Below are 27939 nucleotides of genomic sequence, written 5' to 3' on the forward strand. Positions count from 1 at the left end.
CTTTTTTTTAAAGCAATTTGTATGAGTTCTTTATATTTAAGAATATTAATAAGGAGAGGGAATTATTTATCAAAACCCTCACGTCTGACCTTCTTGAAATATCAAGTTTCCTGGCTAATTTAAAATGAGTTTTAATTTATAAAAATCCTATCTACACACAGATTTTTACCATATAAAGTAAGATATATCTTCCCAACCTTTGCCTAAAGAATTGGCTAATAAGAAGAAAGCAATGTACTCAGTCAGGCATATTCCATGGCATATATAAAGAATGCTAGAAGTACGCTTATTACATATATATACATATATATATATATGAAGTATACATATAAGAAGTGTATATATATATATACACTTTATATATATATAAAGAGTTGCACATATATGTCTATCACTGGATATGTTTACTGCCTGTTTCTGATCTTTCTCAGGGTGCAGCACACATGAGGCAATGCTTACAACTAAGCCACATATATGCAGATAGAAGCACAGACCCATGTATTATGCACACCTGCCACCCTTGAAGCATTACCAGAGAAAGATAAAATGACAGTTTTAGGATCAGACCTGTTCCAGTTGCATCTCACATTAATTACACGAACCTGCACAAAGGTGCTTCACCTATTTCCTCATCTGTGAAAAGGGGATAATACCTCATGGGGTTTTACAAGTCTTAAATGAGAGAAAGGGAAAGCACTTAGCACAGTGCCTCCTATATAGTAGGATCTCAATAAATCTTAGCAACTTTCTTCTTCTTGGGAACAGGATTTATATATCCCTTCTTTCCCCGAAGTTGCCCTCCAGTGGACTAGGGTTTTCTTCCCCCTACATAAGATGGGTTCCACTTGAAACAAATCCAGTCAAGGAAAATGCAGATTTTAAAAACAGGTAAAGTTTACTTCCCCATTTACCAAAAAGGTTTTTTTTAGTAAATTTTAGACCAGAGGATATTTAAAATAAGATTTGATCTACACAAGTACAGTTGCTTTTTCACTTGTTCAGAAGCTTGCTTCCTATCTAAAGTTTCCTAACTAAATCTAGCTTATTTCCTATGTAAATCTATCTTCCCACCCCTATTGATTTTTCCCTAGAAAAATAACCCTGACCCTCTCCAACTCAGCCTTTTCCCCAAACAAAGCCCCTTTGGTTTTACTCACCCACACAGTTGTCACAGATGCTGCAATGGGAGGCCCGGGGTGGCCGGAAGATCTTGCACGTATAACAGTATTTCAGCTTCACAATCTGGTTGTTTATCTGAAAATTCTTGATACGAGGAGGTGGTCGCTGGCCCTGGGGCACTGCACCATTGGTAGCCTCTAAAGATCAGTAAAGACAGTTACTATCACTGCTAGCTAGCCATTATTTGAGACCAAAAGTCCCACCACTTCTCAAAAAGCAATGGGAGTACTCAATAGTGCCCTAGGGCCCACTGTTTTCTACAGACTAGCATTCCAGAGGACACTTTCAACATCACAGTGTCCCCCCAAATTCCACTGAATGCCATGCAATTCTTTTGTGCATATGTGAAAAAGGGTTTCTTCAAGTTTTGGGGTTTTTTGGCAGATTACAAAGAAAAGCATTCATAAAAGAAATAGAAATGGCTAAAAAATATATGAAATGAGGGGCACCTGGGTGGCTCAGTCGGTTAAGTATCTGACTTCGGCTCAGGTCTTGATCTCATGGTTCATGAGTTCAAGCCCCATGTCAGGCTCTGTGCTGACAGCTCAGAGCCTGGACCTGCTTTGGATTCTGTGTCTCCCTCTCTCTCTCTCCTGCTTGTTCTCTCTCCAGAACGCCCTTCTCCTGCTCGCGCTCTCTCTCGGTCTCAAAAATAAATAAACATTAATATATATAATATATATATTATATATTCCATATATATTATATATTATATACATTATATATATTATATATTCCATATATATTATATATTATATACATTATATATATTATATATAATAATAAACATTAATATATATATATAATGAAAATACCCAAATTCACTAACAAAGACATAAAAACCAACACAGATACTGTTTCTACCTACTATATTAACAAATATTAAAAAGAATAAGAATACCCAATGTTGACAAGGATGGGGAGAAGGTATTTTTATATATTACTGGTAAGCAATAAAGCAGTGGCTCCCAAAACTTTAAAGGTCTATATTTTTTGATCCATCAATTCTATTTCTAGGAACTTAACAAAATTACAAAGAGATATACAAAAGATGTTGGTGGAAGGATTATTTGTCACAGAGTCCCTTTTAATAGTGAAAATGTGAAAATAACCTCAGTGTCACAATAGGAGGTTGGTTAGGTAAATTATGATACATGCACAGGATGGAACATTATGCAACCATCTAAAATGATGTAGACAAGTGAATGAAGACACAGGACAATATTCACAATGTATTGCAAAATGAAAATGTAAGCTAAAAAGCAACATCCATAAAAAGATATTATCTTGCAAAAATAAAATATATGCATGAAAAAAGACTGGTAATACTTAGAATCAGAAAAACAACCTTTTAAAAATAAGAGTAATGTGTGCTTATTGTAAAAGGTTTGGAAAAAACAGAAAATACATATAAGAAAAAATAAAAATCACTGAGAGTCTCTCAACTCAAGGATACCCATGCATTTTGGTATATTTCCTTAATAGATAAATAAACATTCATGATTTTTAAAAATCTGAGATATAGATATGATTTTGTACCCTATATTTTTCACTCAACATTATATGGTGAATGTTTTTCCGTGGTTGTTAAATTCTCTTCCAAAAAGATGAATATTGGCAATATAATAATATTCCATCATATGCACATCCTGTAATTTATTTGACCATTCCATATAGTGGCGCATTTAAGTGGTCTCTGAGTTTTTACTATTTAAGTGATGTTGCATGCAAAAACCTAAAATATTACAGATAAAGCTTAAATCCTCTTTGATCACCACTCCAATCCCAGTTCCCACCTCCTTTCCCCAAGAACATATACGTGTGTTAAAATTAATTTCTAAAACAGAAAGAAAAACAAGAAAAGCATGTTGAAATCTGAGTAGTAAATATGAAGTTGCTGGCATTAAAATAGCTAGGCCCATATTAAAAAGAAAAAAAGTTTGGGCTTAATTTCGGCTTAGGTCATGATCTCACAGTTGTAAGATTGAGCCCCATGTCTGACTCTGTGCTGACAGCGCAGAACCTGCTTAAGATTTCTCTTTCCCTCTCTCTCTCTCTCCCTCTCTCTCTCTCTCTGCCCCTTCTCCGCATGTATGCTCTCTCGCTGTCTTTTTCTCTGAAAATAAATTTTTAAAAAAGAAAAGAAGGACAAAGGAAAAAATGCTGAGCTAAAAATCCTTCTGCAGTAATTTGTATAGCTCTCTGATTATTTCCTTTAGCTAAACTCTAAGCGAAGTGGAATTACCGAGTCAAAGGGTATGAACCCTTAAAACCCATACTGCTTATTGCCAAAATGCTTCCCAGGCAGATTATATCAATTTGCACGCCCATCAATCTGTAGCATATGAGAATGCCTGTCTTGTTGCCGCCTAGATGTGCAGGATAATTCTAAAAACAGAATAATTTTTCAATTCACTTTGATTTTAAAAATATCTACCATATGGAATTTTTTTCCTTTTTTTGAAGAGTGGGGTAGATGCTGTGAAATCAAACAATAACAGTGTGTCACAAGTCTTAAAAGGATGATAGCTACTCATTAGAGAATGATAAAAGTACCAGCATGCCACATTAATATTCCTTTGCATGTGCTTTACATGAGGGCACCTGTGAGATACAGTTCATGGTTTGTCCTCCCCATGAGGCACTATGATACAAGGAAATCACAGTGTCGCCTGCTGCCCATCCCCCAGCCCTCATGCACAGCATACCCAGCATAGGGCTGAATGTAGTGTTGACAAAAACTTGCTAACATAAACATATGTATGAACTCAAGAATGCAATCTTCTACACAGAGAACATGCTAAAAGGGGAGGTCAGAATGTGACAGCTCAAACCTGGGCTCTAGGCCCAGTGATCTGGCAAAACAGAACTAACCTTGCTAACACCTGCTGTGAGATGCAAAAGACAAGTCAAGGCACTGCCTTGACCTTCAGTTTCTCCATATGTGAATGGAAATGGGATGATGAAAGAATAATCCAGATGGAGAAAAAATGGCACACACAACTCTCCCTCCTATCTTCCTCCTAACTACCCCAGCTTTACCAGGTCTCCCCTGAACTCCGGCTGCACCAACACACCTGGCCTCTTCTTTCTCCCTACCATTCCCACCCTCTCCCCATCCCTAAGTAGTTCAGATGTGCACAAGCCTATGTCCCCTTGGCTCAACTAAAACAGGATGGAATTTTTAAAAAAGAAATTCAGGGGCGCCTAGGTGGCTCAGTCAGTTAAGCACCTGGCTTCGGCTCAGGTCATGATCTCACAGTCTGTGAGTTCAAGCCCCACATCAGACCCTGTGCTGACAGTCAGAGCCTGGAGCCTGCTTCGGACATGTGTCTCCCTGTCTCTCTGCCTCTCCCCTGCTCATGCTCTGTCTCTCTTGCGCGCTCTCAAAAATAAATAAACATTTGGGGCGCCTGGGTGGCGCAGTCGGTTAAGCGTCCGACTTCAGCCAGGTCACGATCTCGCGCTCCGGGAGTTCGAGCCCCGCGTCGGGCTCTGGGCTGATGGCTCGGAGCCTGGAGCCTGTTTCCGATTCTGTGTCTCCCTCTCTCTCTGCCCCTCCCCCGTTCATGCTCTGTCTCTCTCTGTCCCAAAAATAAATAAAAAACGTTGAAAAAAAAATTTAAAAAAATAAATAAACATTAAAAAAAATTAAGAAAAAAGAAATTCAGCAAGAAGCTAGAGGTAAATGCAGCTAAAATAAACAAAAGGAATACAAAAGCTTTCAAACCACTCTAAGAGTATCAAACCATCATACTTTACACCTTAAGCTTGCACAATGTTGTGTCAATTATATCTCAATAAAACTGGAAGAAAAATATCAAATGGAAATGGGAGAAAATATTTTGTTAATAATAGCATGCATATAAACATCAGGAATAAACTCAATATAAGAAATACAGAAACTAGGCTTTAAAACTATAAACATTTTATCCAAGGGCATAAAACTCAATCTGAAAATAAAAACACAACATTTTCTTAGATAGGCAGATAATATTATATAAATGTAGATTCTCTCAAAAAATATAAATGTAATGCAATACCTATTATAACCCTGATAGATTTGTGTGTTTTTAATTAAATAAAATAATATTAAAATAAAAAAACAAACAGTCTAAAAATCTAGAAGCATATTGGTGCTCCATGGGCATAGCTTTTAGTCTTACAACTTCTGGGTCCCTTTCTTCTACTCTGTCTGGCTTGGATGCTGACTCAAGCTACTTGGGTACTGGACTTGCAAACAATTTAGGGAGGCACTGATGTTGGGTCTGCTGGGTTCCCAGTCCCTGCTAGTACTGGTATCACAGCCTTCTTTCCCAGTGTGAGCTCCTAGGATATTCCCTCCTCTAGCCCTGGGATCTTCAGCTTTAATTTGTGGAGTCACCCTGGCCCGTGGCTATTGTATCACTTTATCTCTGTCCCAAAGAGACCTGAAAACTACACTGTAATCAGCCTATAACTGCTTCCATTTCCTTCCTTTACCTTCCTAGAATTCTCAATGGTTCTTGGCACCATGGCTGTCTCCTCTCATCTTGTGTATTCCCTTAAATCAGGAATTCTTGGTGGGGCCCGTGAATGTGCTTCAAAAGATCTATAAGTCCCTGAAATTACAGCCACAATTATATGTATATGCAAACATATAAGAATATTTTTTATGAAAAGAAGGCTTATAGCTTTCATCAAAAAAATCGAATGTGTTGATGACCCTTCAAAAAAGGCCATCCTCTTGGGAACAGTGCAGCAGGACCTTGGTAACAAACCCCTCCCGAAATGCAACCCAACACAAGGAAGTATGAAGCATATGGCTTTCAAATCTTGCTAAATCTGCCTTACCAAATTCATAGGGTGGTCATGATCTCAGATTCAGTTTCTTACAGGGAAAAGGCTAGAAGTGATTCTTAATCTGCAACTACATGATTCTATTCCCTTAGTGATTAAAGTCACCCACTGCACAGCATCTTGCCAGCTGGTTAGAAAACTCACCTATTTCCATTTCTATGAAAGCTGCTTCATCTGGTAGGGCCCGCGGGATCACTCCAGGGTCACTGAAGCTGGTCCTCAACAGTGTAGCCATGGAGAAAAGGAAGAGCATGGCAGCAAACACAGGGATGGCAGGAGACAGCTGGACAGCCAGGTAGCGGCATCTGAAGAAAGCAGCCAATTGAACATTTAGTTATACCTACCCTGTATTGACCTCAAATTGTTACCAGCATGTCGATCGGGTCTCCACAAGAAAATCAGCAGTACCTTGAGGGAAGGGACCATGTTTTTTCTTCTCTTGAATTACCCATAACTCCTTACATACGGTTCTGCACATAATAGGAAGTCAACAATTATTTGATTGGTGGACCTATAACCTAGAGAAGACAGTCTCAAGGGACTTCTCCTATCACCAAGTCCAGTCCCTCCTTTTGGCCTGCTGAAAACCCCATTTCCTCTGTGCCTCATGAAAGGCTCACACCTATTAAGGTCAGGGAAGCAACTGAGCCTGGACTTGTAATTACCACAGGTTGCTCTTACTCTGGGAATGTGTAGAGCTTTTCAAAAACACTCATCTAGCATTAGGCCTGAGCTCAAGGAGGAGGAAGAAAAGATGAGGACCATTTATGAAGCAGGGTCCCAGTGTCAGACAGAGGGTAGGTCTGGCATGCTTCAAAGCCAATGAAAAGTTTCTGGGCTGCTGACTGACTTTGAAACATCCATTCTTTTCTCTCCTCAATGAGCTCTGCTAGTAGGTGCCTACTGACGTTAGGCAAGGAAAATCTCCTAGCACCCCTTCTCAACATAATGTTTCCTCCCCCTTTCCTCATAATTCATCTGGAAGACTACCCCTCTTCCTCTCTGGATATCCCAGCTCTACTCATCTTTCAGGTCCCAGAGACATCAATGCCATCATTGTCATCATCACAATTTACTGAGCATTCACCATATGCCAGGCATTGCACTAAGCCCTTTATATGCACCATCTCATTCAATTCTCACACTAAATCCACAAGGTAGATTTGATAGAGAGAGGTCTTAGAGAGGTCTTGCCTCCTCTGAAAGGCCTATCCTAAGCTGCACTAATCTCTCCCTTCTCTACCGCTGTCATCCTCATTGCCAGAGCCTTGTATTGTTTCCTAGATGTTTTTCACTATGTTGACCTCATCTCTCCCAGCTGGACTTCATAAGAGCAAGAACCTTGTCTTTTTTGGAGTGGGAACATTTGGGGTTGAATTGTGGTTCTACCAGCTCCTAGCTGGGTGACTTAATTAACTTCAGTCTCCTTATTTGTGAAATGAGGATAATAATAGCACTACATAGGGTCATTTTGTGGATCAAATGCATGAATATAAATAAAGTATTTAGAACTGTACCTGACACATAGTAAACTTTAAGTAAATGCCAGCTGTTAACAATTACCATCATGCTTCTTTATCTCCCAGAGCTTAATGCAAGTACGGGAACAAAGAAGCTACCAACAAATACTTGTCACTGAATTTCAAACCAAATAAATAGGAATATGCGATGAGAGTTATCACTGACCTATTTTTATTCTCTTCCTCCTGGGGGACATTTTTTCATTCAACACAGAGATCTTCTCTTAGAGGCAGACTATAAGTGGATGAGCAAGGACCAGCGGGAGAGCAGAAAAAGTACGCTAAGGAAAAAGGCTTACCTCATCGGCATGGGGATTAAGCAAGCTGCTGTCCATTCAGAGCAAACATTTAACCCCGGGGTTATACATTCGCTGTAGTTTTGGAACAGTCCCCATGAGATCCTCCCCTTGCCTCCCCGCCACACACACAACTGCATGAAGGGTGCAAGTCAACTATAATATTAGGCTGAGCGGTTTGTCATAAAGGTGAACATATGTAGTAAACTTGCAAAATGATGTTTGTGGCTTTTTGTTTGCCTGCTTATTTGTTTTTTAACAAAATCCTTGGTCTTAGTCTGCTTTTGTATGACTTCCTTCTAAAAGCTAAGGGTAGGGGACAAAATTTGAAGAACTGAAGGATCTGACTTAGTACAGAGTAATTAAAGCCCCTGCATATCACTACCTTGTGGATTACCCTCTTTTCCATTGTTTCACCTTCAGTAGTACAGATAATCAAGAAGTGAATTCAGAAACAAAAGTCACCTCCACCTACCAGGGACCCAAAGGACACAAGAGAAATACAAGACTGTTTCACAAGCAAGCCAAGTAAAATTACCACACTAACAGAAAACAGCCATCTTTCTAATCACTGCCCATTTCTAAGATCACTATTGAAAACAAGTAATGTCTCTAGGACTCAAACTGCTCTGGGTGTACAGCATCCAATAAATAGACTTAGAAAAATCAGAGCCATCCAATCAGCCACCAAAGGGCTTTTAAATTGTCTTATTACAGGAAAAAAAAATAGAGAGGAAAAAGGGGCGCCTGGGTAGCTCAGTTGCTTGAGTGTCTAACTCTTGATTTTGATTCAGGTCATGATCCCAGGGTCATGGGACTGAGCCCTGTGTTGGGCTCTGCACTGAGTGTGAAGTCTGCTTGAGATCCTCTCTCTCTGTCTGCACCTCTCCACCACACTCTCCCTTTCTCTTTCTGTCTCTCCTTCTCTCAAATAAAAAAAAAAGAATACCAAATAAAAAAAGATAGAAAATATATATACATCTCTCTCTCACACACACACGCACACGCACACAATGTTAACCCCATGCACAAAGGACCTGAGATTAACTAAGTCCCATTCCAACACCTGCTTGTCAACCAGACAAAGAACAACTTAGATTTGAATTATGCTACGCCATCAAGGATAAAGGTCTCTGTAATCTCCACATGGACTATCTTCTGCACCTGCTAAAACAATCCACTCTGTGTGTCAACAAGTACACAATAGGCCCATTGTATTGTTCTCCAGAGATGAGGCTACTGGCAGCCAGTTGTCACTAGTGAGTGGGTGTGGCTGAGAAGGCAGATGTGGAACCAACAGGCCTTTCCACTCCAAGTAAGAGGAAACTAAGAGAGCCAGTGGCTAAGACTACTGTAAACTATAACATGTCATGTCTGTCTTTAGCAGTTATGATCAAAAATATCCACATAGGTTAATACCATAATTGCAGTAAGCTAGGGGTCTGTCTCTGACAGGAATAGGGTATGTGAAGATTTGGTGGTAATTCCCAATATTGATCTGAAAAGTCAGGAGTATCCTAAATCAGTAATTTGTCTTAGTGAAAGATGGGATCTGTCATCCACAAATATAGGCTGTTTTTGAAACCCCCTAGTACTTTCCATTCATATCACTTCTTGGAATAATGATATACATACGCTTCTTGAAACAGAACTCTCTTTTGTCTTCAAAGTGCCAAGAGAATTTCCCCCTTCTAGAGGGTTTAATGGTTGCTTTTATCCCTTGTAAATTTTATAAATGCTACCATGTCCCCACTAAGTCTTCATTTATTCCACCTGAAGAGATATCATTATTTTAAGCCATCTTCTACCAACTTCTTGATTGGCCTCAGGCTTCCATAGCTAGGCTAAATGACTGGACTTCCACATGTCCCATGGGCCACATGGTGGTACTGTCTAGCAGTAACTAGCAGTGCCAGGCTGGGCTGGTGTGTCATGTCCCATCCCCCATCCCCAGCACGGTAGTTCATTGGAGGGACAATGATAATGACACAGACTTCAACTGACGTGAAAAAACTCAAAAGAGATTCATAAGTGGAACCTGTAAGAAACCAGACAGATTTCATAGCAGGGCTCTGCCTCATAGACTGGGAGTGTGGATTGGTGTTCTATACAATACTCTACCTCTAAGTCTCCCCAAAAGCTCAGTGCCAACAAGTATTTATGGGCCTAACAAATGAAGAACAAGAGAAAATGGGAGTTAATATTGTTAGGGAAAACATAACTAACATATGAAACAGCTACAGAATAAGATAAGACCAGTAATCAAGGGTTAGGATGGTGATTCATACCCTAAGGACTATAAGTGGTCAGAGAAGAGCTCTCTTGGGAAGCTGGTGGCTGCTTAAAACTGCTCCCATAGCAGCCATTAAGGGTGGATTTAAGCACAGCTTGGAACAGCAGAAAGGGCCCAAGGATTAGAGCCCCATGATGGCCCTTAGCCCCACATAATGGCAATAAGCCTTTGCTATAAGTTCTCACTGATATGGGTCGTTGTCTGTCCTTTTACATACTACTTACCTCTAAAGCATAGTAAACATATAGAACCACCTATAAGACTGACTCAAGGGTCTTCTGATGACACTTCAGAGTCTGCTGATAGGGAAAAAGTTTCCTTAGACACTAAAAACATAATTGAAAATCAGCCCCTGACTGCTATGTGAAGGTCAGGGGAAGATGTATACCCTGTCTTGTTCCAGTAGCAATGGGGAAAATTAACCAAACAGGGACATTTTCAATTTTGAGGCAATGAACCATCCTCTCACTGAAGAGGGCCAAAATCTGTAGCCAGGCAAGCCCGCTAAGTAGTTGCTAAATCTGTTATAATAGCAAATTTCACATTTCAGTTATACCAAAAGTAACAAATTTCAAATATAACAAATAAAAAATTTCAATTATAATATACCCCTGCCTAAAAATTTAGAACAATTCCCCACTGCTATTAATCCCCAAACCCCACAGGCCAGTATTCCAAGGCCCTCTATTAGTTAAACTGCCCTTACCTAATCATCATCATAAGGTTCTTGTCTTCTCATTGCTCCATTCCAGAAACATACCCCTAATTACACTGAATTCACTAGCTTCTTGCTATTGCAAAATGAATAAGGTGCTTCCTTTGTTCTTAAACACAATACTAGCAGGCATCTCTGAGGAAGATTTAGAAGGTCTCTTCTCTCCTTCAATAAACATCTCAACTGATGTCGGCATGCTGGGGGACATCCCTGTTCTTTGTGCTTGCTTTTCCCAAAATAGAAAATCACTATACTCAGTTAAAACTCATTCTCAAAAGATGGGAGATGCATTCGATAGAGACTGACAGTGTGAAACTCATTATCACAAAAAGTAGTAGAGACTGAATATACACAGATAAATTCTGAATGATGGAACTGCAAAGAAAGGAAAGCATACTGTTCAGAAGACATAACTCAACCCTTCTGCAGGGAGTGTGCTTTATCAGGAAGTTGAACTTAGCCAAGTACTATAACAGATTGGTATCAGAGAGACAACTATGATGTTCTAAAACTATCATTTGGTTGGCCAAGTCATAGACATAATCTTGGGCTAGGTAAAGCACAAGATAGAACCTGCAAAGAAAAATTTTCTGGAGAATGTTCTCTTGGTTAGAGATCATGATAAAGTCACATTTCCCCCTTTCCAATCTCATCTAAGTAACTTCAGGAACCTGGATCTTGTCACTATAGGCACAAATATTCTGCCAGGTCAGTTTGGCTTTTGTCTACATAGCTCTGTGTCTCCTCAAACCTGGCAACTTTGTGTTGTCAGATGACCATTTCTCTTTCCTCTGTCTGCAGGGACATGATGCCCCTTTCATCAGGATCACCCACATGGTAATGAGGTAGGGAGCACATAGTGCTTAATTTTTCTCCAAGCCACCCTCACTCAGGCAGCAAGGACTCTGAGTGGTCACAGAGGTGATAACCCCTCATAACTCACAAAGCTTACTTTCTAGGTTCACACTTAGAGATGGGCTTCCCTGTTCCTGCAAGGCTACCAGAATGCCATGCCAGGATGCTACCAGTTTTCTACAAAGATACCTTCATTTCCTAGGAGCATAGCTGGGGAGGCCCAAATAACCTAGATGCCACTAGGTAACATAACCACTAGCTAGCAAGAACCCAGAATATGCTGGTCTAGCACTTGGCAATATGCACACTTTAGTAAACCTGAATGTCTTCTGGATTCCATATTCAAAAGGTTACAATGAGATGAAAGGTAGTGTGTCATACAGAGGTATTGGTTGTCCAGCTGATCTTGGTAAAGTAACCTCTTCTGTGGGCCTGGTTTCCTCACCTGCAAAAGGATGGAGATAGTCTCCAAGGCCCCTTCCAGTTCTACCATTCTATGATTATGTGAGTCAAGACATTTAAAGTGTATCCAGAATGAGTTATTAATTCAGTAACATTTACTGACCATCTATGCTACGTAAGGCCTGGCAGAGGGCACTGTGGGGGCTACATAGACATAGGAGATAGTCCCTGACATTGAAAGAGCTCAAAGTGCAATAATCATAGAATTTAGAAATCTAAGAAATGTCATAAGATTATGTGTTAAATGAGCAGTATGTATGATTAGTCCTACAAATGCAGGAATTATTAGAAAGGTTTCATGAAGGAAGACTCAAGAAGGGACTTGAAAGAGCGGTAGAATTTGGATAGGCTAGAAGTGGGTCAATTACTGAGCAGCGTTACAAAGCTTTTTTCAGTTCATCCAATTCAATGACTCCTCTGTACATCAGAAGCAACTATGTGTGTCAGTCCAACAGGGTTTGATAGTGCCTTGATACAATTTCCTCTACATACAGCACAATGAGGCATAAGCACTGATCATAGCAGCAAACTGCTTCTACTTCAGGTGTCAAAAGTCACATAGTCATTCTTGCCACAAGAGAAGTCTGGGTACCTTGACCCCACCAGTGATCTGGTCACAAAGTTAAAAGAGATAGCTAGGAAGCCAATTCCAGATAACAGTGCACTTGGTCCTTCCCCCTAGCTTTATCAGGAAGTTGAATTTGACTACCTACTACAACAGTCTTTGAGTAGCTGGACACCTCACAGTTGTCAGTGTCATTCTGCTATAATGTCCTGACATTACCAGCCAAGCTGGTGGCTACATGTTTACACAAGCTGGACAGGGTTTGGCCAGAAAAGACTGAGAATGGCTCATGTGGTCAAAGCTGAAACTGGCATATACACGCACATTTCCTAAATGCCTCCCCCTAAAGATAAATTAAGAAATCCTTTTCTTAAGCACTGCACAATTTTCACTCTGCTTTTAAAGTCAATACTTTTACCATAGATACAATTACATTTAAATATGTAAATGTATTTAAATACAGCTACCTACTGGTAATCTATCTTTTCCTTTTTGTGTGTATTTGAATCTTCCAGACAAACACAACAGTTATGCAGAATTTCAGACTCTCAGAGTTGCAAGAGGCTCAGTGATAATGTAGTCCAATTTCCCATTCCAGGCAGGAATCCACTTTGTGACAGCAGCCCTTAGAGGTGGCCACCCAGTATCTTTGGAAACACTTATAACAACACAGAGCTAACTAGCTCCTAGATGGACAACCTTTATTCATTTTATGTATTCAGCCTACTGTCTGTCCAATGAAAATTACAGGCCCCTCCTTTGAGAAGTCTAAACATATAAAGGCAAAATCCAAAAATAAAAAGATATCCACTGGCACCACTAATACTGCATGTTTTTCATCAAGGGGTGCCCACATGCCTGACCAGATTTCTCAAGCCATCTGGCCAACCCAGGGCTGTGCCATGGGCAGCTATAAATCAACTTGCACTTGTTCCTAAGCACCTGCTCCAAGCGAGACCCCACTACTAAAATGCAGGTCCAGATGTGCGGCAAGATCTAGACTTCCCCAAGGCAAAAATGCAACAGTAAGAGGATGTGGAATCTATGCTCCTAGACAATTTAGGGACGAAAATAGACAGCCCTCTTCACTGGTGGTTCAGACACCCTCACCAGCCTGAAGGCAGGGGACTGGATCAGCTGATTTCCTGAGGTCTCCCTATGTTCTAATACTAAATAAGGGGCCCATATCCTGTCCCCCAAATCCCATCCCCCACTGTGTGGTTGGTAGTGAATTATATACTCCAAAGGAAACAGTCAACCAGAAAAAGATTTCATTCTTCAGAGGCATGCTGGTGTCCTTTTTACAGCCTGTCATCAGCTAGGCATAAAGCAACCACCACCTAGAGTGTCTGTATGTCTATACGTGACAGACACACATGGACAGACACACACACACACACACACACATGCACGCAAACAGATTCAACCACTCTCAGTGAAAATGATTCATTGCCAGGGTCCTCTCCCCTTTGGTCAGACTTATGCTTCCCCATTCCACTCCTTAGCTAACATGTTTACTTCCTTCTCCCTTCCCCCACTTCTCCCTCCCCCAGCCTTACACTAAAAAATATTTACTCTATCATACAGACAGCTGTAACTCAAGGCAGTTTATAAACAACCTCACCCTTCATATCTGAGGGCAAAGCACAAGAAATAACTTGGGGAAAAAAGTCGTCTTGGTAGAAAACTTAACCTGCCTCTGTCAAACAGTAACTTAGCTAATTATAAGCTTCATCCCACAGGCGGTTTTGTTCAAAGGCCTTTGGGGCCTAAGTGGGACAGATCCAAATCAGACTCTGTCTGGCTCCCAGATACAAAAAAGGCCAAACGCCAATAGCTCCAAATTCCCAATTCCCCTGGACAGTCAAACCAGAGGTTTTCTGGGCCCAGAATTACCAGCTCACTCAGGGCATAGAAACAAATCTCATCTCTATTTTAAATAGTTCCAACCTAACAAATTTAACTCTAAGATGGAGGGGAGTGGCAGCAAAAAGAGCTAGTGATTCAGCAGGGTAAGGACTGAAAGAGAGGGAGAATGATAGAAAGCAGAGTTTAGCTCTGCACTTCCAAAAAGAAGCAAGGAAAGAATAAAGCAAAAAAATATTTCTTTTTGGAGAGAAGGGTGAGAGGGGACAGCATTTTATTAGTGTTACACGTATGCCTGCCTGATTGCACATGCTCACTTATACCACACACAAGTACACACATATACACACGCCACCGTAAACCTAAGACTGGGAAAGCAACTAAGAAGCCATCTCCAACCTGACTGACTTCGCCAAATACTTCACAAAGTCAGAAGCAAAAGAGCCTTTGACAAAGAGCTTCTCTGACCTTCCTTTTCTAGCCCTGTTATAAACTTCCCCCCACCCCTGCCACTGTTGCTCAAGCCAGCTGCAACCATCAAAAAGTCTGGCAAAACAGCCTGAAAAATCACTCTTGATGCACTGGGAAAGCCTGGAGCCCTTACAGAAGGACAAAAATGAGCTCCAAGAGATCAGAGCTCATTTTGATTACCCACAAAGGCTAGCCAAGGGGGCCCCCTCCTCCCTGCCACAGCCACACCCCAGCCTGGGAGCCCCCGGGGTGATGGTAGTGCATGAACTATAGCAGACTCATATCAGGGGTGGCTCACAGTCTACACACACACCTCTTGGCTCCTCAAGGCCCTCCTCATAATAATCCCAAAGCAATTAGCATTGTTCCCATCCCTAGAGCGTACAGCATTCTCAGCATACCCAGTAGTCAAGCCACAGTACCCTAGAATCCAACTGGTCACCTCCCTAGAGCAGTGACCTATACAGGCTTCAAATGGTGGCTCTAGTACTAGCTATTATATCAAAGAAAAAAACAACTCCAAAGCTGGTATCAGACACACACAGAATACAGAGTTGTTTATGCCGAGTGATCTAGAGTGAAACTCACATTTAAAAAGCACATATGTGCCACACATGCAGCTGAGGCTGGAACCAATCTGCAAGTTCCCAGTTCAGTTGGCTTTTCAATTTAATAGCTAGGAGAGGTGACCCAGAATAACAGAATAGGTGAGTTTTGTGGTATAGAGTTATGACCATGAGGGCTGCCCCTAGGCCCAAGAGGGATGGGGAAGATGGAGTCTGTCACTAAACTCCTAAGGAGACCAGTGAAAAGGAGAGGTGAGTAACAAAGACAAATGCCTTTATTTCCCAAGTGTGCCAGGGGTAGCCCCAAATCTGTGCTACAAAATTGGTATCAAAGGTCTTGGGTTTTTAATGAAGCACATACCCTGTTACAAGCACAAGGAAATGAACTCAGTTAGCATAATCTATAGACATTACTCAAGAGGACAGTGGTATCCAAGGACCATCCACAAACTCTCCAGAAAGAAGGTTCTTCCCCTGGACTCAAAGTGACTATAATCAGGCAAGTCTACTCAATAGAAACTCACTCGAAGGCGAAGAAGAGTGTACATGTCCCCAAGATGAGGAAAAGGGTCAAATAGAAGATGCCCTTTTGCCGGGCCATCATGACTCGACCATCACAGCAGAAGGTGTTCCTGCCTGGGAGTTTCTCCCATTTCCGTGTCACCTTCTTTCTCACCACCATCACAGACATGATTGGAATTCCTGGTCCAAAACGGGCTTTGTGATTACAAGAGAGAAGAAAGAGAAGCTGAGCCCAGCTTTGAAATCACGATGCCTGCTATTGCTGCCGCGGGGTCAAACATCATCAAAAGTCCAATTTGTAGCCCTAAGAGAAAGCACAAAAAGAAAAATATGAGGCAGGAACAAGAAAATGCAGTTCAACCCTCCTTTACCAGAGGTGGAAAAATGAGCACTGCCTAAAGGGGTAGTGGTAGGGAAGTGGGAAAAGTTTATTTCCAATCTGTGTGTATCCTCTAAAAGGAGAAAAGGCTAAATGTTCTCAAAAAAGAAGGGGGTTACCATGTCTTCTTACTATGGATTTAATAATCCCTATATTTCCAATATAATACTGATGATCTTATCATCATAGAACCTTGGAACTAGAAAGGATTTTTAGGGCGATAGCCCCAATTACTTTGTTTTGGAAACAAGTAAAGACCAAAGAGAGGAAATCACTTGTCCAGGGTCACACAGCCGCAAAGCTAAGCCAAGAAAACACGTCTGCTGACTTTCAGGCCAGGGCACTTTCCACTGTACCACAGTGTTCTATAATCATCAGTAAGAAGACTCAAAATAATGGTAGAGTTTCCATCCTTAAGGAGCCATTCCCTCCCCTCCTCCATTCACCTTCTTTCTTTAATTAGCCACTCAAATATGAATCACACCAGGGAACAAGTCACCCTCTGGCAGGGCTAGGAGGTTCTGGACACTCTGTACACATATCCAGGTTGTATTTACTCAAAACAGATTTCCCCTAATCAAACCCTCTGTAACTTCCTGAGTCTGGGAAATGAACCAATCTTGCTAGTCTAGCCTAACATTTGTGGGAGTCTTAATGAAACCACATCACAGACCTGTAGGTGAAAGGCTGACTTAAGCAGGAGAGTTCTGGAATGGTTGGGGGTGGGGTGGGTGGACATGTCAGCAGCTAAGAAGAGTCATAAAGGTGCTTGCTTTCTGGGACATTCCATAAGTACCATCACCACTTGGTGATCCTGAACCCCCAGGCCCAGGCTTTCTCAGCCACTGCCACCCTTCTCTTCTCAGGTGTGGTGCTGTGGCCTCTATTTACTGACACCACATGCCCCACGCTGGCAAGAATGAGGTGGAAACCTGCAGCCTGCCTGACTGATGAGAAACAACCAACCCGAAATCATTACGGGCTGGAGAGGACAAGGGTCCAAATAGAGACTAGGAGATGAGCAGGGAAATGAGAAAGCAAGAAGCCTTGGCAAAGGGGAGGGAGCACCAGAGGGGCAGAGAACACTTCCTTTGTGTAAAACTAACCTGGAAAACAATCTCCTCCAGATAAACCGGCCCAGCGGGAGAAGGGAGACCAGGAAGGGGAGCCGGGCCTGGGAGAACAAAGATCAAAATCCGTCGAGAGCCAGCGACCGGCCCACCAGCCTGGGGCCCGAGGCCCGAGGCCCGGGCGGGCGGCGGGCGCGGCCTCGGGAGGCCAGCCCTGCCTCCGCCACGCAGCGGACCACCGCCCCAGGCAGGTTGGGACGCGCGCCACCTCCCCACGCTCATACACACTCACACACGCCCCGCCACGTGTAGTCAGCCGCGGTCAGGGGCTCGGCGGCTGCCCAGCTGAGAAGGCCAGTGCCAACGTCCGCGCGGCTGGGTACAGCGGAGGAGCTGTTAGCCCACCATGCGGCCGAGCCCAGGAGACCCCAACCCCCACCCCTCGTTACCTGAACCCTGGAGACCGAACTCGGCGGGGAACTGAGGGCAGGAAGTGGACTGTCCCAGGGGACCGCGTCAGCCGCCAGAGGTGGCAGCGACTTCTCCTCCCCAGCCCCGAGGCTGCCTCCTCCTGACAAGGGGCCCCAATGGTCGGGGCCCTAAACCAGCTGTGGCAACCGCCCACCGCTGGCCGAATGGAACGCTCCTCACGTCACCAGGTCGTTCCAGTAGTTGCTCGCCCCCCATTGGCTGCTCGGCCTCGGCGCCTCCGCCCCTGCCACCCCTGCCCCGAACTACCATTGGCTGCCCCGAACGCCACTCGACGCTGCCTCCGCCCCGTTCCCCCACCCATCTCCCGGCTTCGTGCCCACCTGCCAAGCCACTGCCAGCCTCCCTTTGGGGTCCGAGAGCCAATGTGAGAAGCGTCGCTTTCTACTGATATAGTTACGCAGACACGGAGGTGAAAGGTATTGCTGATGAGACAAGGAGAGACAGGGGTACCAGCCTCTTCTCACACACACGGCGAGACGCTGAAGCAACACTGGCTCGCAGATCCGGGTGCTCACTCGGGCTCACCCAGGGCTCATACTAGGTCCGCCCTGGGCCTCTTCGGCCCTATTTGCATGAAATCAACCGCGACCCGGGATTTTACTCGTTTTTAGCATAAAGACAAGTCCTCTGCCTCCCAAGTCCCATTCAGTAGTTAGGGACTTCACCTCTGTCCTAGCACCCTGGCTTTTGGAAGAAAACACACATAAAAAGGAACTTGAAAGGGACACCTGTCTCCAGGAACATAGAATCATTTTGCAGTACCGAAAACAAATAATTGACGAAGTTAGAAAAACTCTACTGACAGGACTTAAATTCTTCCAGGTAGGTAATGAAGTAACATTGCCAAGAAGGTTGTCAATTACTGTTCGTTTTGGAAAGCTTATGATAATTGAGGAGGGCGGGGATCCAAGGCAGAATCCCCACCCACCAACCACATTGATTTTTTTCCTTCTGCCACTCTCACCTCTGCAGTTACTGCCACAATGAGCCACTGCTACTGATCTGAGTGAGTCGCATCCTTTAGAAGTTCGAGATTGGAGTGGGGAAAACAGTTGAGAACCAGGGAATTAATATTATTACAGAGGACTTTAAAAGGCATTAAGTCTGTTTTCACTAGTATGGCTCTTGGCTTCCAAATATAAGAGGAAATATGACAAAGGGCTGAAGGTGACCTCTCCTTACATGTCACACTGTTGGGGACAATGCCTAGATTGCTACCCATTTTCCTGAGCTTGAATAAAGTTTCTCTACGGTGAGAGTATTTGCAATTAGTACACAGGAGACTGCCAAAGCTCTTCCCAAGGCAGAGTTTTGGTGTGTTAGTTGAAGGACCATGTACATGGTCAGGAACTAATTCTCCTTTACAGTATTTGGGTCCCACATCATATGAAGGAAAAAAAAAGCGCTATCTAATGATAATTACATTTGACATTTTCATGGCACCACCCTTCAATCAAAAATTTAAAAGGATTAAAAAATCACTACTTAATTCTCTTATGAGAGAGATGTGTTATAATTAATTTGTAGGGTAAAGTATATCTTTATAAAGCTTCTATTGTTCCTTAGCACTCATGCTGATTATAATCACTGCTTTATTCCCTCTAAACTGTATGATCACTATAATTGCCTCCCATTCTCCCCTTTGATTCCTGGAAGGTGCTGGTGTTGCACACACTTGGCTATCAAAGGGAGAGGAACTTCCCTCAGCCCCATCAGACCCCTGGATTCCCAAGCCTGTACCCACTAGATGCCCTTAGGGATAGCATGTGTATCCCAGCTGCCATCCCCCTGACTGTGGAGCAGTCAAAAATAAATCTCTGCAGCTTCCAAACATACTTTGTCCATATCTCAGGTGCAGGTGAAGCCCAGGGAGTCCTGTAATTGATGTGTTACAGCAGTGCATTCCTGGGCTCTGCCCCTCCCTGCTGTGGGTCACATCCCTCTGGGATTAAGTGGCTGTGTAGGTCAGGCTTCTTTTATTACAATCTGTTATTACTTGTGTTTACCACTAAAAGAAAAATAAGGAAGATTTATATGGACAAACATTCTGTAACACTTCCTTCTATGTAATTACATCATTTTATATAATCCTGAAAGTCTTAATGCACACACACAACTAAATTGTGACTATAAAATGAGATTGTTTCTTTTCTCTTCTCAACAAACCTCCCAGACTTTATGTATCCAAATGAGGGCTGGTTCCTTTGAAGGGGAGTTACAGCCATGTGATGGGCACTAGAAACACCACTGGAATAAAAGCATCAGCTTCCATTGTGTGGTATACATTTTGGTGTGCTTGTTTAAAAATATCTGTCTCCATGGAACACGTGGGTGGCTCAGTCGGTTAAGCATCCAACTTTGGCTCAGGTCATGATCTCGCCATCTGTGAGTTTTCGGTCCATGAGTTTGAGCCCCGCGTCGGGGTCTGTGCTTGACAGCTTGGAGCCTGGAGCCTGCTTCCAATTCTGTGTCTCCCTCTCTTTCTGCCCCTTCCCCACTCGTGCTCTCTCTCTCTCTCTCAAAAATAAATAAACATTTAAAAAAATCTGTCTCCATATTTATGGATCCTGCATTAGTGTGTACGGATGTGTAGGTATAAAGTGCGGTCCTGAGAGCTGCCAGTGGGTTGCAGCTTGCCTGTTAGTGTTCCTCCAGGTATTTCTTCAGCAAACACCCAAAGACCCCTTTAGTACTTCATGCAAGAACAGACCCCCCAAGTCAGCCCCCATCCTGCATTCAAGCTCATGATGACCCTTTTTCTCTATTTTCTCAAGTTTCAACCCCCCTATGTCCCCTTGCCCTCCTCCCCACACATGTGTCCCATCCCACCCCACCTACCTGACCTGCAATCCTCTCCAGACTTTCTGGCTATAAATAAATATATATTTGTAGAATTTATTCATGAGCAAAAGAAAGAGCCACAGGATGCCCTGCCCACACATAACCAACTAGTTCTTAGCCAACAGCTATCTCCCTAAAGCCTGGGCTACTACCACTAACATAGAAGAAGCAGAATGGTGTACATAACAGAAGGCACAAAAGCTTTATTGCCAGATAGACCTGGGTTCAAATCCTGACTCTTAGTAGCTTGTATAAACTTCTGTAAAATAGAGGTGCCTCGGTGGCTCAGTCAGTTGGGCGATCGACTCTTGATTTCGGCTCAGGTTCATGATCTCATGGTTTGTGGGATTGAGCCCCACATCGGGCTCTGTGCTGACAGCGTGGAGCCTGCTTGGGATTCTCTCTCTTCCTCTGTCTCTCTGCCTCTCCCTCTCTCCCTCCCTCAAAAATAAACATTAGAAAATAAACTCCTGTAAAATAGAGTTAATGCCTATTTCATAGAGTTATAAAGGAGATTAGAGATAATGTGTACTAAATGTCTGGCATATAGGAGAAACACAATCAATGCTATATGTTATGATGACATCTGTATGTAACTACCCTCTCTCACCTCATTCCTTTGTCTACACTACTGACTAGGGGATAGAAAGGTAAAAAGAAGGAAACCTATTCTTTACTTTGTTGAACCCGTGTCATCCATGTGCCCCCATGTCTTCATAACCTCTAAATTTGTCACTGAGGTTAATCCTTACCTGACTGACCTCTTGGTTCCCCAATCCCAGGGGCACCCCACTCTCTGACTAGGAAAAGCTTAGGCAGTAATCTTGTTCTAGTCAAATGGCTGTTCTCTAGCACCATCATCCTCACCTGTTAAGTGAATCCTCAACATTGCTGCCACATTATCTGTTGCAACGGGTGAGAGATCAGTGGAATCTCTTTCATTACACACCTCCTGTATTCATAGCACTGTGCTGGCATTGTTGGCTCCTGTCAGAGACTGAAAAACACCTTTAAGATGCCACTGTGTGAAAGCCGAACATACAGAAAACCCAATAAAAATGCCTGGAGTGGCAAGGAAGGTGATGTTACAATGCAAGTGAACTGCTCATACCGAGCCTTTGTTTCAGTCTCTAATACCTGTCTGCTCCTGCCAGTTCTCAATTTTGTTTCATCTCTAGTCTGTGGATTTGTGACTCCATCCTGAATGGTTTTAGGTGTTGTGCTTAAGCCCTCAACACTTGCCCTAAGACTACTCACTCACCAATAAAGACCATTTACTGAGGACCTCTTCTGAGCCAGGGATTATGGTAGGTGCTTTATATAAATGAGGTTCCTAGATTGTGGTCTAAACTTGATATCCAAGTGAGAGCATCTGATACTGACCCAGCACAGCCCTAGTCTCTGACACTACCCAACCCTCTCATTCCAGGTGCTGACCTCAAGGGATTGTGTTGCCTAGTATATAAACTGGTTTATCATTTAATCATTAGGTATGTATTGAGCACCCACAGTTTGCCCAGCCTATACTAAGCAGTATAGGAAATACCAAACAAGTATATGACATGATCCCAGCCTCTAAAGAACCTGAAATATTCAAAGACAGAAAAGACCAGCTCATGTGAAGTCATTAAATATAAATAAAAAACAGTGCAGAGTCCAGTTCTCAACTATGCACAGTAGAGTCTCCAACATTTTTTTAATGTTAATTTATTTTGGGGAGAGCGCAAGTGGAAGAGGGGAAGAGAGAAAGGGACAGAGGATCTGAAGCGGGCTCTGCGCTGACAGGCTGACAGCAGCAAGCCTGATGTGGGGCTTGAAATCACAAACTGTGAGATCATGACCTGAGCTAAGTCTGATGCTCAACCGACTGAGCCACCCAGGTACCCGGAGCCTCCAAACTTTTAAGAAGAGCTTTCCTTGGGGCGCCTGAGTGGCTCAGTCGGTTAAGCGTCCAACTTCGGCTCAGGTCACGATCTCGCAGTCCGTGAGTTCGAGCCCCGCGTCGGGCTCTGTGCTGACTGCTCACAGCCTGGAGCCTGTTTCAGATTCTGTGTCTCCCTCTCTCTCTGATCCTCCCCCGTTCATGCTCTGTCTCTCTCTGTCTCAAAGATAAATAAACGTTAAAAAAAAGTTTTTTTTAAAAAAAGAAGAGCTTCCCTAGGGGCGCCTGGGTGGGTGAGTTCAAGCCCTGCATCGGGCTCTGTGCTGACAGGGCTCTGCTGACAGCTCGGAGCCTGGAGCCTGCTTCAGATTCTGTGTTTCCCTCTCTCTCTGCACCTCCTCCACTCACGTTCTGTCTCTCTCTCTCAAAAATAAATAAACATTAAAAAAAGAAGAGCTTGCCTCAAAAGTTTGTACCCTCTCAAATAGTGTTAGAAGAGTAAATTAGCAATTTTTTTCCAATAGGACTATTCATTAGTATCTCTTACTGTTTTTACATTTCATAACCATTGACCCAACATACCTACTTCTATCCAGAAATACTAACACAAAAGCTCAAAGATATATGTTCCAAGATGTTTACATTAGCATTGCATGTAATTGCAAAAGTTATCAAACAAAAAATTCTTTAATGATTGCATTGGAGTACTATGAAGCTATTAAAAACAATGACATAGAGCATATATCAGAAAAGAGCATACCATTATCTTTCTATATGTTATATATTTCAATAAAAATTTTACGTTAAAAAGTTAAGCATGTGCTGATATGCAAGTATGCCCAATATATATCAAGTTTAAAAACCAAGTTTCTAAATGTTTATAAAACCCAAATTTTATTTTTAAAAAACCTTGGGGCACCTGGGTGGCTCAGTCGGTTGAGTGTACGACTTCAGCTCAGGTCATGACTGCACAGCTCCTAGGTTCTAGCCCCGCTTCAGGCTCTGTGCTGACAGCTCAGCCTGGAGCCTGCCTTGGTTCTGTGTCTCCCTCTCTCTGCCCCTCTCCCGCTCATGCTGTGTGTCTCTTTCAAAAATAAATAAACATTGAAATTTAAAAAAAAAATAAAATTTAACAAAAAAACTTATTTTGTGTAGGTGTATATATGTATGATTTTATGTGTGTATTTTAAAAGTCTGGAAGGATATATAGCAAACAGTAGTTACCTCTGAGATGTGAGGGTGCTGAACAAACTTTTAAGTCTTATTTTATACATTTCTTTAATGTCCGACTAGTTACAAAGAACATTATTAATTTTAGGACTTAATAAATTAAGATTAAGAGGCACCTGGGTGGCTCAGTCTGTTAAGTATCCAACTTCAGCTCAGGTCATGATCTTGCCATTCCTGAATTCAAGCCCCGCAGCGGGCTCTGCACTGACTGTTTGGAGCCTGCTTGGGATTCTATCTCTCCCCACCCCCACCCGTCCCACCCCTCTGCCCCGCCCCAACTTGTGCTGTCCCTCTCTCTCAAAATAAATAAATAAACTTAAAATTTTTTAATTAAGATTTAAGGGCACCTGGGTGGCTCAGTTGGTTAAGCATCCAACTTCAGCTCAGATCATGATCTCACATTTCATGAGTTCCAGCCCCGAGTTGGGCTCTGTGCTGACAGCTAGGAGCTTGGAGCCTACTTCAGATTCTGTGTCTCCCTCGCTCTCTGCCCTCCCTTGCTTGCGCTCTCTCTCTCTCAAAAATAAAATAAAATTTTGGGGCGCCTGGGTGGCGCAGTCGGTTAAGCGTCCGACTTCAGCCAGGTCACGATCTCGCGGTCCGTGAGTTCGAGCCCCGCGTCGGGCTCTGGGCTGATGGCTCAGAGCCTGGAGCCTGTTTCCGATTCTGTGTCTCCCTCTCTCTCTGACCCTCCCCCGTTCATGCTCTGTCTCTCTCTGTCCCAAAAATAAATAAACGTTGAAAAAAAAAAATTTTTAATAAAATAAAATTTTAAAAATTAAGATTTAAGGGGCACCTGGGTGGCTCAGTCAGTTAAGTGGCCAACTTCAGCTCAGGTCATGATCTCACACTTCGTGGGTTTGAGCCCCACATCAGGCTCTGTGCTGACAGCTCAGAGCCTGGAGCCCCTTCAGATTCTGTGTCTCCCTCTGTATACTTCCCCCATTCATGCTCTGTCTCTCTGTCCTTCAAAAATAAGTAAACATTAAAAAATTTTTTTAATTAAGGTTAAAAAAATTATTGGGGCACCTGGGTGGCTCAGTTATTAGTTAAGTGTTTGACTCTTTATTTCAGCTCAGGTCATGATCTCGAGGTTCATGGGACCAAGCCCCACATTGGGGTCCACGCTAACAGAGCAGAGCCTGCTTGGGATTCTTTCTCTCCCTCTCTCTCTGCTCCTCCCCTGCTTGTGCATGCTCACGTGCTCTCTCTCTCTCTCTCTCTCTCTCTCTCTCAAAATAAATAAATAAACTAAAAAATGCCATTTTCCAATAATTAAAGCAACTAGAATGTGGAATGATGTAGAGCAATCAATGGAGGTTGTAACATTGGAAATATCAAGAAGAAAATGTAATCAAGGCCATTCTTTGGCTTTTCACAGAAATATATCTATATAATCATAATAAGGTAAAAAGTATCTATTGGTTTTCAACTTTTGGAAACCAAACTACAGACAAATCACATAAAACTTAATTATGATTACAAAGTATAAAGTAAATATTAACAAACTTAATGTAAAAGCATAGCATACAGAAATTGGAAAGTAGACAAAACTAGGTGAGGTGGAAAATTGTGTGGAGGCACTAATATTCTAATTTTAAAAAGTGCAGAATCAAGAGATACTATCTATAGATGATGAAACAAGATAGATACTATCTATAGATAGATGAAACATCATCTATGATGATGAAACAAGAAATAGAGACTTGTGTTTCTTATATAAAGGCACAAAGGTAACCAAGAAGACATACAAACAAAAAGATACACATTAGAATGGTTGTCTCTGGAGAGATGTACTAAATAGAGGAACTAATAAGAGTGATGCATTTGGAGGAAGAGGAGTGGTGCTGCCATGTAAGTGAGCGAAATCCCACCTATTAGAGCAGCAAGTCACTAGATGTTTACAGCCAGTAAGCCAAGCTCAGACAGTATACCCATATCGTTTAGAGAAAAGGGATTATTGCAATACTCCCCTTACTGGTCTCCTTGCATCCACTCTTGCCCCCTTTTGTTCTATTGTTAACATAGCAGCTAGAGACATTCTTTTCAATGTTAACTCAGATCTTGCCACCCACAGCTTGTCGAATGGCTTCCCATGTATGAAATAACAGAAAAAAATACATATTGGTCTCTGCCCCCCAGTTCATGGCACAGAGCTAAAGCCCTTCTAAATTCCTAAGTGGTAAGAGCACTACCAGCATCTTTTGTTCTAATGTTTGGTCTTTGACCTTGGTTCCTGACACAGGGCTTCTGAAACCCTTGTAATTTCCTGGATGATCGAAGCATCTTTTGTTCTAATGAGGCAACTCTGGTGGGCTCTTGGATGGCTCCTGGATGGGGGATGGTCACTAGAAAGATCAAGCCATGATTAAAAGCTAGGAATTTTCAGCCCCACCTCCATCAAGAGGAAAAGGGAAAAGAGCTGGAAATGGAGTTGATGATTGATTATGCCTATGTGATGAAGTCTCCATAAAAATTCCGGAGTATGGGATTTGGAGAGCTTCCTGGTTGGCGAATGCATCCATATACCAGGAAACTGACACATCCCAACTCCACAGGGACAGGAGCTCCAACACTAGGAACCCTCCCAGATCTTGCCCTATGTAGATACACCATCTCCATCTGGCGGTTCATCTGTAACCTTTATCATACCCTTTAAAAACCTAGTAAACCTAAATAAGTGTTCCCCTGAGTTCTGTGAGCTGCTGTAGCAAGTTAACAAAACCCCAGGAGGGGGCCATGGGAACCTCAGATTTATAACTTGTCAGTCAGAAGCGCAAGTGACAACCTGGACTTGTCCTTGGCATCTGCAGTGGGAGGGGGGAAACAAGACTTCTGGGACTGAGCCCTTAACCTGTGGGATCTGACGCTATCTCCAGGTAGATAGTGTCAGAATTGAATTCAACTGTAGGACACCCAGCTGGTATCACAGAGGATTCTTTGTTGTTGAGGAAAACCCCCGCACATCTGATGTCAGAAGTGTTGCAAATGTGACAGTAGTATGAGAGTAAAGGAGACACACACAGGAAGGGAGAATGAGACTTTTCTAATACACCATCTCACTCAGAACAGAAGCCAAACTCATTACAAGGGCTTACGAGACCTTACACAATCATCTACCTCACCATCTCCCAACCCCTGCACCTTCTGCTACTCCTTGTTCATTCTGTGCCAGCCCCAGTGGACTTCTTGCTGATACTTGAACAAACTGGACATGTTCTACCCAGGACCTTTGCACTGGCTGTACTTTCTGCCTAGAATGATCTTTCCCCAAATATTTTCATGGCATGCTCTATCACCTCCTTCAGGTCCTTACTTAAATGTCCCTTTCTCAAAGAGGCTTTCCTTGGCCACACTATTTGAAATTGCACCCCCTCCCCAAATCTCCCTATGTTCTTTCTCTGATTTATTTTTCTCCCATAGTACTTAGTGTCTTTTCACATACTATACATTTTAATTATTTATCTAGTGTATTGTTGCCCTCACCCACTAGAATGTAAATAAGAGCAGGGGTTTTCGTGTTTTGACCACCACTTTATCCCCAGTGCTGAGAAAAGTGATTGGCACATAGTAGGTGCTTATTAAGGGCTAAATTGCATCCCCCCGAAATTCATATGTTGAAGTCCCAGTATCTCAGAATGTAACTGTATTTGGAGATAAGGTCTATAAAGAGGTGATTGAGTTAAAATGAGGCCATTAGGATGGGGCTCTGATCCAGTATGACTGGTATCCTTATAAGAAGAGGAAGAGACACTAGGGGTACAAATACACAGGGACAGTCACATGAAGAGGCACCAAGAAGGTGGCCATCTGCAAGTCAAGGAGAAAGGTCTGGATTGGATCCTTCCCAGATGGCCCTCCGAGAAAACCAAGCCTGCCAGAATCTTCATCTTGGA

General features: G+C 42.7%; 1 protein-coding gene across 3 annotated transcripts in view; it reads right to left on the minus strand.

The window, feature by feature from the left end:
• The window catches only part of ZDHHC9 (zinc finger DHHC-type palmitoyltransferase 9), a 32199-nt gene extending 13972 nt beyond the window's left edge, over positions 1 to 18227 (minus strand). The window contains exons 1-5 of one of the 3 annotated variants that reach the window (XM_047081934.1): positions 18048 to 18219; positions 17635 to 17702; positions 16152 to 16453; positions 6163 to 6323; positions 1158 to 1316 (exon numbers count right to left, since the gene is read on the minus strand). In XM_047081934.1, the coding sequence (XP_046937890.1) occupies positions 1158 to 1316; positions 6163 to 6323; positions 16152 to 16318 (487 nt within the window). In that variant the 5' untranslated portion in view covers positions 16319 to 16453; positions 17635 to 17702; positions 18048 to 18219. Of the gene's footprint in view, positions 1 to 1157; positions 1317 to 6162; positions 6324 to 16151; positions 16454 to 17634; positions 17703 to 18047 lie in introns of all 3 variants that reach the window. The other 2 variants (XM_047081936.1, XM_047081935.1) reach the window with 2 other exon arrangements.
• Between the last annotated feature and the right edge of the window lie 9712 nt (positions 18228 to 27939).

This window comes from Lynx rufus, unplaced genomic scaffold (genome assembly GCF_022079265.1).
Source record: "Lynx rufus isolate CCGP_SWC_20201006 ecotype Redwood Valley unplaced genomic scaffold, mLynRuf1.p SCAF_19, whole genome shotgun sequence".
Classification (NCBI taxonomy): Eukaryota; Metazoa; Chordata; class Mammalia; order Carnivora; family Felidae; genus Lynx; species Lynx rufus.